Genomic DNA, 13,192 nt, shown 5'->3' on the forward strand with positions numbered 1-13,192 from the left:
CAGCCACAAAGCCACCCTTTGCCACAAGGTAAGTGAAAGGAATTGGAATTGAAAAGAGGATGCGACATAGTTAATTCCACATGCCTTTTATTAGACAAACACTGGGAAATGAGGAATGTTGAGGGTCACAGGACAAACAGGAGCACAGCATCTTTTATATAACTAATGACACATGGGTTTGATTTCTAAATCTTTTGAAGGAGCTGGATGAGGACTGGACCCAAGAGAAGCCTCAGCGCTGGTGGCACTGGGGCCTGGAGTCAGTCCCTCAGTAATATCCCCTGGCGGAAGAGCCGGTGGAGATGGACTTGAAGCTGGAGCTGCTGCCTCCAACCATGCAAGAGCCACCTGTGCCGTATCCACTTCCAGAGATGGAGCCTACTCCCATTCCAGCACAGACCACACCTCCAGCCCCACCACTGGAGCTCAGGCAGTTCATGCCTCCATATCCCATTCCTGAAGTGCTTCTGGTCACAGCTGCCAGGGGAAAACACCATCATGAGAGGAATCCACAGGCAGTGGATGAGTGGGATAGGTTCTGAGCAGGGGTGGGAGGTAGATATAGAAAGTGCCAAATGTCTCTAAAAGTTACTTACAGATGTTCACTGAGCCAGCACCTTCCCCAGAGAGCCTGTCAGGGAGCAAAAGAGAGCCAGTGAGACTTCAAAGGGAACCCGTGAGCAGGACCTGCTCACAAAGGCAGGAAAATTTCCTTTGAATATTTTTGAAAGGTGTGAAGTTTGTATGAAAGGCTGCTGTTCCCAAACAGCTTCTCTTCACAGCCACTCACTGGCCTTTAAACAGTTTCAGGTCTGAATGTGGATCTAAACCTGACCAGGGTCTTTAACTCCATTGCACCTTTGAAAACTGGGATATAAAATCTCACCCACCTGCACTCCTCACCCTCCAGCAGCTTCTTATAAGTCACGATCTCAATATCCAGGGCCAGCTTGACATTCATGAGCTCCTGGTATTCCCGGAGCTGCCGGGCCAGGTCAGCCTTGGCTTTCTGCAGAGCTGTCTCCAAGTCCTCCAGTTTGTCCCTGGCATCCTTGAGGGCCAACTCCCCACGATGTTCTGCGTCACTGATGGCCGTCTGCAATCCAGTGACCTGCAGGGGAAAATCCAGATTTTCATTCCTTATCAAGAGCATAATCCAGCTCTTTGTATCCTGAGGTCCCAATTCCTCATCTGATGTTTGGGTTAACATCAATAGGGTGTGACCTTAACCATCACTGATACATGAATTGAATTCAATTCATTGAACTGATCCATGTTCTGAGTCAGGTCACAATCTGGATTTACCTCCACAACTCTCAGAATATCCTTGCGGTGATTGATACTACACTGAGTAACTCTTGGTGATGTCACTGCTCTCATATAAATCCAGTCATGTTCATTCCTGATCCAGCAGAACTCCCTTGGTTGATTTTATTCCCTGGGCAACTCATAGGTGGGGTCACAGCAAGGTCAAGCAATGTTTGCTGCCCTTTACCTGTTTTTTCACGCTGTCAATTTCGTGTCGGAGCCGCTGGATGTGGCGGTTGAGCTCTGAGATCTCCTGCTTGGTGTTCCGGAGGTCGTCCCCATGCCTGCCAGCCGTGGCCTGCAGCTCCTCATACTGTCACAGAGAGGGACAACCAGTCAAAGGAAAATAAGCTGGATTTAGAGCCCAACAGTGTAGGTTTGGGGCTGTTTGCATGTTCAAAAATGTGTGCGTGTTCTCAATCCCAAATTAGCACTTCTGAATTTCATAGGGTTATTAGATCTGAAGACATTCTGTGTTTCAAAATCACAGTGGGACCCTGCTCCCTTGGGGAATTTGGGGATGGGAGAATGGTTTTCCCTTTGCAGAAGCCTCCTGAGGCGCTTACCCTGGACTGGTACCAGGACTCGGCCTCGGCGCGGCTCCGGTTGGCGATGTCCTCGTACTGCGCCTTCACCTCGGCGATGATGCTGTCCATGTCAAGGCTCCGGTTGTTGTCCATGGTCAGGATAACAGAGGTGTCAGAGATCTGGCTCTGTATCTGGGACAACTCCTGCAAAAGCAGCAAATACTCCTGAGAGTCGCAACACAAATGTTGCTTGGAGGATGGAAAGCCCCAGGGTTAGAGGGGAGAGCTGGGTGAACAAAAGGATTTTTCCAAGACAGCTTCATGCAGAAATGTGAAATGGAAAAACCATTGAATTATTTAGTGCAACAGAGGGGAAAATAATCAGCCCTGAGGCCCTGGAATGGGAAAGGAAGGCAAGGAGAAGGATATAATCTCTGGTGCTCACAGCTTCGTAGAGAGCTCTGAGGAAGTCGATCTCCTCTGTGAGCGAATCCAGCCTGGCCTGCAGCTCTGCCTTGTCCAGGTAGGCAGTGTCCACCTCCTAGGAGAGGAAGCACATCATCAGAATGAGGTGAGTTTCAGAGAAGCAGAGGAAAAGCTGGAGAAGGAGTTTCTTGCAGGGCTGGGAGGCCACGCGGGCAGGCACCCACCTTCTTCAGGGTCACAAACTCGATCTCGACATCCGTGCGCTTGTTGAGCTCGTCTTCATATCTGTGGAATGGAGGTGGAGGGGTGGTCTAGGCTTGTTTTAAAATTATTTCATGTTTTCAGGACCAGTCTCTAATTTTTTTTGTACGTACAGCTCAGCACCTTGGTCTTTTTGCTCTGTAATTTTCTGTCTGTTACTTTTCAGCCATATCTTGTATTAACCTCGGACTTTTCTCAGAGGATTAAGTCAGCAAAAAGGATTTTTTTCCCTGTTTTCTGCATCTGTTGCAGCCCACCCAGGCCCAGGCAGACCATGAACAGACTCACTTGTTCCTGAAGTCCTCAGCAATGGTCTGCATCTTGCTCAGCTCCCCTCTCAGGTTCTCCTTGTCTGTCGTTAGGCTGCTCAGGTGCCTCCTGAGGTTGTTCAGGTAGGTCTCAAAGAGGGGCTCAATGTTCTTTCTCACCGTTTTGTTCCCCTGTTCTTGCAGAAGGGCCCACTTGGTCTCCAGGACCTTGTTTTGTTGTTCAAGGAATCGGACCTGGAGAGAGAAGGATGTTTTAGGATGGTTTTCCTTGGAGATGTGAGGCACATCCTGCAAGGATTTACTTGCTGGAAGGTGGGAGGTCTCAGCCCTTCAGCTGACAAATTAAACACTCCTGCTCTCTCTCCCAACTCTGCTTCCTTACATCCAGTACCACCCCTTTGTCCCTGTTTTCTGGTCTCACTGCAGCATTCCTGAAACATGTAAATGGTCTCAAAGCTGGAAACCCTCAGGATTTGTTCCCAGGCTGCTGGGACTTTAGAATGCTGGCAGTACAGGAGCAGCAAAATTGTGGCTAAAGATATAATTCACCCTTGTTTGTGCTTCCCCACCAAAGAATCACCACAGCATAACCAGGAATCTCAGGTCTCACCTTGTCGATGAAGGAGGCAAATTTATTGTTGAGGGTTTGAATCTGATCCTTCTCATTCTTACGGATACTCTGGATATGGGGGTCAATCTGCAGGTTGAGTGGCTTCAGAAGGCTCTGGTTGACTGACACTTCATGGATGCCCCCAGCTGGGACAGCAGGGAATCCAGGGCCACCACCAAACCCAAAAGGACCAGCAGCTGCCCCACCAAACCCACAGGAGATCCCAGAGCCAGCACCAAAACCTGCGGGTCCGTAGGAGACACCACCTCTTCCAGCTATGGAGATCCTCTGGCATTCACCAAGGTTGTAGAGGCTCCTGCTTCCAAAGCCTCCAGTGAGCCTTCCATAGGCAGTGGTGGGGCCACAGCTCCCAGCTTGGAGTGCAGGGCGCAGGCAGAGGCTGGAGCTGCTGGCATTTGGGATGAAGGCAGAAGCAGTGCTGAAGTTCCTTCTGGCCTGGCTCCTCACAGTGCACTGGCGGGACATGGCTGCCAGGAGTGATCCAAGGAATAAAGGAATGAGAGGAAGTGGCTGGAGGCGAAGCTGTGCTCCCCCAGCCTGGGACTGGCCCTTTATACCCTCCTGAGGTGGGGATGGCTCCGGTGTGGTGCTTATCCCGCTGATTAACTGGGCCCGGCACACCCACAGTGAGTTCACCATGAGCATCTATGGAGCTTTCATAAAAGGGCAGAGGTTGCATTTTTTTTTGTGTTGAAATGTCTGAGAAAACCTCAATAGTGGCTTCTCATCTCCTCTTTGCAGCCACCCCTTTCCCACTCCCTCCTTCCACGGCTGCAGGAGATGGTTCCTTGTTGGGCAAATGCTTGCTCATCTCCAGTCCATGGATGAATCAACTCAGGTTGTGTAAGGTTAATTTATTTGATTTTGGAACACTGGTTCCTGGTGGAGGGTCTGAGCTCTGAGAAGTCTCTGATCATGGGTTGTGGTTCTGAGCAAACTCCAGAGGGGCAACAGCACTTCAGTTCCCAACCTGATGGGAACTGTTCTCTTGTTCTTGTGCCTAAAGAAGAATTCTTTAACGCACAACTGGTACAGGAGGGAAAGAGGTGATGGAGGGAGGGCCAGGAGGGTGATGGGGAAGTCTTAGAAAACCCACCCCCAAAAAAACAGCTGGGGAATGGAAAGGATGTGGAGGGAATTTTATGAACAGTGTTCTCAGACCTTTTCTTTCTGTGAAAACTGTCCACATTCCACAGAATCATCAGGGTTGGAAGAGACCTTCAGGAAGACCCAGTCCAGCTGCCAGCCCAGCACTACCATGGTCACCCTAAACCATGTGCCCAAATGTGCCAAATCACCCTGATTTGGACTGACAATAGATGGTGACATATCAGAACCTGCTCCAGAAGGGAGTTTCCATCATCTGTGATGCCACAAACCCTGACTCTGCAATTTCTCAGGGCTTCACCTGTGCAGATTTTTGATCTGTTTCCTGACTCATGGGACAACCTTGTCTCTACATGGAGCTACCAGGCTGCCCTCCCCACGCCTGTTGTTTTTCCCCTCTTACTCACCAGGAAATTCAGTGCTGAGGACGTTGCTCACAGAGGCCTCTCTTCACTCCTACCCCGTGTGGCTTCCAGGAAAAGCCAAACAGGACATTTCCCTGGTGAAGGACACAGCGTCTCGGCTCTGGCACACAGGGGATTGTCCTAGAGCAGGCGAGATGCCCCCAAGGATCTGCAGCCTTGTCTGGAGGGTATTGCTCCTTCCCTGGTGCCTTGTCTGGGTGCCCAGGGGTGGGCATGCTTTTCCCAGCCCCTGCAGCCCCTGGGGCTTGTCAGGGGCTCAGCTGAGCACCCACTCCTTGGAGGAGGTGGCAGCCCTCCCACGGAGCATTTCTGGGAATCCATTGTGGATGTGACAGCCTGGTCAGAGAGTGAGAAAACTAAGTAAGTTTCCCAGAATCAGCCAGAAAGACTTAAGGAAGTTGAAAATTAACACATGATAACTCATTATTATAAATAACCTGCAGGTTATTTTCCTACTCTCTGTTTTCTTGTTTTTCTCAAAGATTATTTATAAGAAGGGCATCTTGTTCATTAACCAGCCAAGTGAAATATATTAATTAAATAACCAATCAAGTCCACCTAAATCAAAATTTATTTTAAAAAGCAGTCCAAAATAAACCACACGTTATACCAATCAGCCTTCTGGTGAGCCTGTGTCATTTCTTACTCAACAGTGACAATCCATAGCTTTCCTCAATCATGTCCAGGCACGGGGATGTACCACAGGTGTTTGCAGGTGCATCTTTCAGGAGCTTGTCCTGGCACATGTGGCAGCTGAACAAAAGAGTCAATGTGACCAGAAGGTCTCAGGAGGGAAATGGGAAGTTTTCCATCATCTCTTTTTGCTTTTCAGCCAAGCTTTTTTTATTTTTATTTCTATTTTTCTTTCTGTTCTTGTAACATTTGCATTACACACCCTGGAATGACAATAACTGTCTTGGGAGTGTTTCAGCTCCTGTGTGTTACAACAAGCAGCCGTTTTTAAGAGTGTCTGAGCCTCAGGCTGTCCTAAAGAACTCTGTAAAATCCTTATGGGCACCAACCTGCAATCAGCTCCCTCCATACACTGCAAATCCAGGCCCCTGAGTGCCAGCACCATCCATGTCATTATGACTAAGGCTTTAATCTGGGCTGGGCTGAAATTACTGGGGATCATCTTCTCCTGCTGGAATACCAGCCCCAGGTCATGGCTGCAATCTGATGGGATGCAGGAGGTGACAGCCTGGAGACCAGGGCCCTGCTCTTCAGCAAGGACAGCTGTAGGTTGGTTGAGTATCCAGAAGTGTGATGCCCTGGAAGAACAAATATTCTGACCCTGGCATTTCCTGGGCTGGATGACAGGCTTTGTACTCTCTGTGCTGTGACCCAGGTGTGGATGCAGTGGGCAGCACCTTCTGATGTCCCTGTTGGACTTGAGACCAAATGTTGGTGCCACAGGTGATGGAAACTCCCTCCTGGGCCAGATTCTGATATTTCCTGATCAGGGTGGTTTGGCACATTTGGGTTTAGGGTGGTCATGGTAGTGCTGGGCTGGCAGCTGGACTGGGTCCTCCTGAAGGTCTCTTCCAACCTTGATGATGCTGTGGAATATGGACACAGTTTTCACAGAAAGAAAAGGTCTGGGAAATTCCCTCCGCATCCTTCCCACTCCCCAGCTGTTTTTTGGTGGTGGGTTCTCCAAGACTCCTGCTAATGCCCCATGTAGTGACCCCTCACAACATGAGGGACTGGAGCGTGTCCAGAGGTGGAAATGGAGCTGGGGCTGGAACACCAGGGAAGGGTCTGGGGAGCTCCTGAGGGAGCTGAGGGGGCTCAGCCTGGAGAAAAGGAGGCTCAGGGGGACCTTCTGGCTCTGCACAACCCCTGACAGGAGGGGGCAGCCAGGGCAGAGTCAGGCTCTGCTCCAAGGGAACAACAGGACAAGAGGGAGCAGCCTCAGACTGTGCCATGGGAGGTTTAGGTTGGACATCAGGGGGAATTTCTCCATGGGCATTGGCAGGGGTTGCCTAGGGAGGTTTGGAGTCCCCATCCTGGAGGTGTCCAAGGAAGAACTGGATGTGGCACTTGGTGCTCTGGGCTGGGTTACCAGGTGGGGATTGCACAGGTTGGATTCCATGACCTGGGAGGGCTTTTCCAACCTCAGCGATTCTGGGATTACACAGCCCCATATCCTTGTGGTTAGAGAGGGTGTGTTTGGGCAGCAGAAGGAAAGCCATTGGCTGACCTGGCCCAGGCTGCTGTTCTGAGGGAGGGAGGATATTGCTCCTTCCCTGGAGGCTGCTCAGGGAGGTGGTAGAGCAGGAGTGGGGACCCACAACCAAGCCTGCAAGATTTCAGGAAGGAGATTTCTTCAGGGATACACACGCAGAGCACAGGGCATCCTAGAAAATTATGGGAAACTACTGGTCCTGAAGGAAACCCTGAATCAGTCTGTCATTCCAGCACTGCCAGTTCCCTTCTATTTCCCCAAATCCATGACTATTTTCTTAGGAGGGCCCCTCTACTCATTACTTGAACCTATTAAAATCCAGGGAGTGAGGGCTGGCACGTTTTTTCCAGTCAAAACTGTTAATTCAAGTGACCTTCCAGCAGTGAGATCTGTCACTGTAGATGTTTCTCTGCTTTTACTTGTCCATTAATTTCTCCCAATTAGTCAGAACCACATCTGAAAGCCCAACACCTCCCCAGTTTTTTCCTCCACCTTCTCAAAGCAAGACCTTGTCTCCAATATATCCTATGAACCTGAAGAAACACTGGCTCTTAAAGACTTTCACTTTTCAACAGTGAAATAAATCCCTTTCTTGGGTTTTTTAATAGCTACTGGATTAGTGATATTTAATTCAGTGTAGGGCCATATCTGGTTCATAATTCTTACTGACCAGAGTGTGGACCTGATCCTGCCCCTCTGTGTGGTATGGGGGGAAGGAACATCAGCAGCAGGACCCTGAGCCAAGGAGGGCTCTCGGCCTGCTCAGGCAGATGTTGGCACTGCTGGCTCCAAGGCGTGGGTGACACCAGGGGTTTGGGATGGATGATTCACCTGAACAGGCCAGAGGGTTGCTCTGGCTCCCCTGGTAGTTAATTCCCTCTTGTTTGAGGTTTGTGCAAGTACATCACACACCTGGCACTGGGATCCCACCCCCAGGATCCAGGCTCTTGGATGCTTGATGGGCTGGGAGCTGGAAGTAAATGAAGCTCAGACCTTTTCCCCTATGCCTGACTCCTGCCTTGGCGTGTCCTGGTGTTTGGCTTCCAGGTGTTTTCCTTGCACAGTGGGGAGGGAATGTCGAAATCAGCACCAAACCTCCCTCTGAGGTTCTGCTGGGCTGGGGTGTTCTGGCTGCTGACAGTGAAATTCAGTAAATCTGAGTGAGGAGCAAAAATCTGAGCCTTTAACTGGTCAGGGCCTGAGGGAAAGTTCTTGTTACCTGTGTTTGCATGTGCTCTTGCACCTCTTTAATTAATAGGACTACAAAATAGAATAAATTACATGTGCATTTTTATTAGACAAACTCCAGAAAGTGAAGAGAGACAAACAGTCATGGGACACATTTTATATACAAAATCCGGCCAAAAAATTGCTGAGCTGGAGCAAGCGAGCTGCAAATTTAACCCAGTGAGACTCAGGTTCAGGGCTGAGCTCGACAGGATGTGTGCAAGACAACACAGCTGAGAAAGAGTTCCTAAAGTAAGGCTCCTGTGGGACAGGACTTGGGGTGCAGGTGGCCCTGGTTGTGCTCACCCCACCACGCTCCAGTAAAGGACCAGTTTTGGTGTTTTATGGTGCGTGGCGGTGACTGGAGGGAGAATTTTAGCTCCTGTAACTTCTTCTGGTGGAGGAGCTGGAGACAAACTTCATGCTGGAGCTGCTGCCAGCTCCGAGGGTGGTGCTGCTCACCCCGGGAACGCCCCCACAGTTGAAGCTGTTCCCCAAATTGCAGATCCCCCCTCCCATGCTGAGGTTGCTCCCTCCTCCATATCCCGATCCCACTGTTGTTCTGGTGACGGCTGCAAAGAGGAGAAGGAAATGTTTCAGTATCTCCAGGCATTGGCTTCTTGGTGTAGAGACACAGGTATGTTTAAAAAAGGTAATTCTTATAGAGACTTACAGATATTCACTGGGACCCCATCTCCAGCCAGCCTGTTCAGGGATAGAACACAAGGAAGAGGATTAAAAGTCTGTTGATACTGGGTGGGGGGGATCAATAAGATACCTTTCCCAGAGGCCTTTGGGGTGAAAAATAAAATCACAGCATAATTCACGGATTATTGTTATTTCCTTTATCTGGGAAAATTCCCCCACTCTGTGCCCCCTGTTTAGCATTCCAGAAATGCTGAGCTTCTCCTGTGCCATTCCCAGACCCAGGGCTGGATGTTTCCCACCCACCTGCACTCCTCGCCCTCCAGCAGCTTCCTGTAGGTCGCAATCTCAATGTCCAGGGCCAGCTTGACGTTCATGAGCTCCTGGTACTCCCGGAGCTGCCGGGCCAGGTCAGCCTTGGCCTGTTGCAGAGCATCCTCCAGCTCGGCCAGTTTGGCCCTGGCGTCCTTGAGGGTCAGCTCCCCACGCTCTTCAGCATCGGCGATGGCAGCTTTCAGGTTTGCGCACTATGGAACACAAAGCTCTGCTCAAAGTCCCCACCCCAGACCCAGGTTTTTCTTTACCTCCCCTGCAATCACAAGGTTTTATCCCAGCACCATCAGCTCCACCAGTTTTAGTGACAGTTTTCTTTTTGAATGAAAAAGGGTCAAACTGAGCAGAACTGCTCAGGTTGCTCCAACCCTTTCGTTCCTCTCCCTTGCAAGTCTGGGGGTAAATTGGTTAAAAGTAGGGTTTGCTGCCCTTTACCTGTTTTTTCACGCTGTCAATCTCAGATCGGAGCCTCTGGACGTGGCGGTTGAGCTCTGAGATCTCCTGCTTGGTGTTCCGGAGGTCGTCCCCATGCCTGCCAGCTGTGGCCTGCAGCTCCTCATACTGTCACAGAGAGAAACAACCAATCAAAGGAAAATTCACCATTTCTGGAGTTACCAGGAGCCTGAGAGTCCCTCCTCCAGCCCAGATCAACAGCTGGGAAGGTTTTCTTGGAAGAGCTGGTCTTTATCTGTTCTAGACAAGATATGAAGATAAGAGCATGGAAACCCCAGATCCTTCACCTTGGTCTGGTACCAGGACTCGGCCTCGGCGCGGCTCCGGTTGGCAATGTCCTCGTACTGAGCCTTGACCTCAGAGATGATGCTGTCCAGGTCCAGGTTCCGGTTGTTGTCCATGGTGAGAACCACAGAGGTGTCGGAGATCTGGGTCTGCATCTGGGATAGCTCCTGCAAAGACAACAGGGAATGAGGTAATCCCCTTGGGAGATGCCTTTTCACCCTTCCAGGTGAGCTGCAGACCTGGGAGAGGCTGTTACAGATCATTATCTGAACAGCTCAAGTGTTGGTGCAACTCAACAGAGGGGAAGGATTTAGCATCTCCCGGAGGGAGAGAAGTCTTCACTGAGGGCCGGGATGTTTTGGAGCTGGTTGTACTCACTGCTTCATAAAGTGCTCTCAGGAAATTAATTTCTTCACTCAGCGCATCTGCCCTGGCTTGGAGTTCCACCTTGTTCATGTAGGAAGCATCTACATCCTGGGGGATGAGAGATTCTTGGGTGGTTTACACCCCTATCAGTAAATCAGGAACATGCATTGTGATAACAGTCCAGGGGAGAAACCATAATAAGTGAAGGGGTTGGAATTGTAATGGGTGGATTTGTGACTGAGTGGGTGATCAGAGCTCTACAGTGAGCCATCCCACAGTGCCCTGGAATTTGCTCTCACCTTCTTCAGCGTCACAAATTCGTTCTCTGCAATGGTCCTTCTGTTGATCTCATCTTCATACCTAAAGGAGGACGGCACAGGGAGTTTTTGTTTGGGCAGGTAACAGAAAGATTTGAGTTTGCTGAAATGAATTTCCTTCAGAGAATTTTGCATACAACGCTCTTTTCCCTCAATGAGACACCAGGAGCTGAACCAGTTAAAACAAGTACATCAAAACAATTCTAACAAATCCATTATTTTTTACTTATTTCTGGCCATTAGTCATCCTCCTTCTGCTGTTTTAAGCAAATGAAATGTGCTGCTCTGAAACTTTCAGACCTACTGTGTAATTTTTCCCTCTCAGTAGGTAATTTAGTTAATAAGTCTTTGATCATGCTCCAAATTATTCCCCAAATGTTGGCGTACTCAAATCTGTTACTCCGTTACTGAGAAAATTTCTCTTTGAGAAAATATCATTGCCCAGAATTCCAGGATCCCAGACTCTCCTGGATCCCCCAGTTGTTTTAAGGATGTTGAGAGGAGAAAGGCTGCACCTGCCCAGGTGAGTAGAGCATTAGCTCAAGACTTACTTCTTCTTGAAGTCCTCGACCAGGTACTGGGTGTTGACGAGTTCTCCCTCCAGCCTCCCCTTGTCGCTCAGCAAGGAGTTCAGCTGCACCCGTAGGTTGTTGATGTAGGTCTCGAAAAGCGGCTCCAGGTTGTTCCTCACTGTTTTCATTCCCTGCTCCTGCAGCAAACTCCACTTCGTTTCCAGCACTTTGTTTTGTTGCTCAAGGAATCGAACCTGGAAGGAGAAATATCCTGAAGGGGCTTTGAAAGAACAGAGATGGGGGAGAATTTCCCTGCAAATGGGAGGGTCTCAGAACTGGCAGAGAGGGTAAAATGCTCCTTCCAGCTGGTTTTCAGAGCCAAATTCTCATCTCTTGGGAGATTTGGCTGCAGGGACCCTGTTCAGTGTTAGAAACTCTGGAACAACCCTTGATTTTCTGGCTTCTCATTAATTGTTTAAATTGAGACCAGGTACAGGGATTTTGTGTGAAAAATGTGAGCAAAATCAAATAAGGAGCAAAGCAGGGCTTGCTCTTTAATTAAAATAACATTGTTAAGGTGCTGCTTCTCCTTCCCTTCTGTAGAGCTCCCCTACCCCACTAAATGTCCAAAATATTGCAGCGTTTTCCTTGCAACCACAGAGGAGCAGCTTGACCAGAGTAGGAGCTGAGCAGATGTTCTTGTGCATCAGTGAAATGTGGTAGACAGACAGATTTGGATGAGATTTTGATATTTTGAACTAAAAATCCAAACATTTTGGTGACAGATTTAAATGCCTTTGAGAAAATTCAAGCATTGAGAAACTGCTTCTCCCTTGTGCCAATTACTTGGTCATTTTAGGTGGGTTTCTGGAATTCATTTGATCATCTACAAAGCTGTTCCCAAAGCTCCTGAAATGCTCAGCCTAAAGTCTCCAGAAGGGTGAGATTCTCCTCTGGAGATTTCTTTCCCCACTGCCTGTGAGATGTGGGAGCAGCAAATGAGGAGGAACTCAAACACTGGATGATTAATTCATGGCAACCGCTATGGAACAGGTGCCATTCCCTGGAGCTTCTAGGGCAACTTCCAGTCTTATTTCTCACTTGTATTCCTCCTTGATCAGCTTTTCTCCTCATCAAGCAGAAAAGTGTCCCTGTCAAAAAAATCAGATATTTAGGAAAGCTCAGATCTCACCTTGTCAATGAAGGAGGCGAATTTGTTGTTGAGGGTTTTGATTTGTTCCTTCTCCTCTTTTCGGATCCTTTGGATGTTAGGGTCAATCTCCAAGTTGAGCGGTTTCAGAAGGCTCTGATTGATGGAGACTTCATGGATGCCCCCAGCTGGGAATCCAGGGCCGCCCCCAAAGGCCCCGTATCCGTAGCCAAGGTTGGCTGGAACACCAAAGCCGCCCCCGTACACACTCCCGGCGCCACCACCAAACCCTGCCGAGCCATAGAAGCTGCCACCCCTTCCAGCCACGGAGATCTTCTTGCAGCCACCAACATTGTAGAGGCTTTTGCTTCCAAAGCCCCCCCCGACCCTGGCAAAGCCACTGCCAGCATTGCAGCTGCCCAGGCGGGTGACGGAGCAGGAGCTGAAGCTGGTCCGGCACGTGTTGGGGACCATGGCCGAAGCAGCGCTGAAGCCGCTTCTCCCCCTCTGAATCCTCACGGTGGACTGGCGAGACATTGCTGGGGCTTTTTGGATTGGGGTGGATGCTGCAGCTAGAATAAAGGAGCAAAGGTGCTGGCCTGGAGCAAGGAGTAGGAGGGAAAGGAGAGAGGTGAACCTGTGCTCTGCAAGGGCTGGGGAGAGCCCTTTTATGTATGTATGAGCCTGGGATGGGTTGGATGAGGTGGATCATCTTTCTGATGAATTAGGCTTGGCATGTCCAACAGCATTCTGGAGAGTGAA

The 13,192-nt window shown here is 49.6% G+C and overlaps 2 protein-coding genes across 2 annotated transcripts; both read right to left on the minus strand.

Moving 5' to 3' along the window:
* Positions 1–268: 268 nt before the first annotated feature.
* Positions 269–3,887, minus strand: LOC136568029 (keratin, type II cytoskeletal 6A-like). The gene is made up of 9 exons (XM_066567872.1): positions 3,402–3,887; positions 2,811–3,025; positions 2,486–2,546; positions 2,281–2,376; positions 1,875–2,039; positions 1,496–1,621; positions 891–1,111; positions 597–631; positions 269–477 (listed from the first exon to the last, which is right to left on the minus strand). The coding sequence occupies exons 1-9, from the start codon at positions 3,885–3,887 to the stop codon at positions 269–271; spliced, it is 1,614 nt and encodes a 537-aa protein (XP_066423969.1).
* Positions 3,888–8,744: 4,857 nt separating this feature from the next.
* LOC136567792 (keratin, type II cytoskeletal 75-like) lies at positions 8,745–12,967 on the minus strand. The gene is made up of 9 exons (XM_066567536.1): positions 12,473–12,967; positions 11,320–11,534; positions 10,751–10,811; positions 10,464–10,559; positions 10,088–10,252; positions 9,783–9,908; positions 9,321–9,541; positions 9,043–9,074; positions 8,745–8,941 (listed from the first exon to the last, which is right to left on the minus strand). Exons 1-9 carry the CDS (start codon positions 12,965–12,967, stop codon positions 8,745–8,747), a joined length of 1,608 nt encoding a protein of 535 aa, XP_066423633.1.
* Between the last annotated feature and the right edge of the window lie 225 nt (positions 12,968–13,192).

The sequence above is a fragment of the Molothrus aeneus genome, chromosome 30, assembly GCF_037042795.1.
Source record: "Molothrus aeneus isolate 106 chromosome 30, BPBGC_Maene_1.0, whole genome shotgun sequence".
Lineage (NCBI taxonomy): Eukaryota > Metazoa > Chordata > Aves > Passeriformes > Icteridae > Molothrus > Molothrus aeneus.

Coding starts and splice junctions, on each gene's coding strand:
- LOC136568029 (XM_066567872.1), bottom strand. CDS start 3,887: ATGTCCCGCCAGTGCACTGTGAGGAGCCAGGCCAGAAGGAACTTCAGC. Junction 1,112..1,495: donor TTGACAGCGTGAAAAAACAG/GTAAAGGGCAGC, acceptor TTTCCCCTGCAG/GTCACTGGATTGCAGACGGC. Junction 632..890: donor CTGGAGGGTGAGGAGTGCAG/GTGGGTGAGATT, acceptor GCTCCCTGACAG/GCTCTCTGGGGAAGGTGCTG.
- LOC136567792 (XM_066567536.1), bottom strand. CDS start 12,967: ATGTCTCGCCAGTCCACCGTGAGGATTCAGAGGGGGAGAAGCGGCTTC. Junction 10,253..10,463: donor TGAGAGCACTTTATGAAGCA/GTGAGTACAACC, acceptor TTGTCTTTGCAG/GAGCTATCCCAGATGCAGAC. Junction 9,542..9,782: donor TTGACAGCGTGAAAAAACAG/GTAAAGGGCAGC, acceptor TGTGTTCCATAG/TGCGCAAACCTGAAAGCTGC.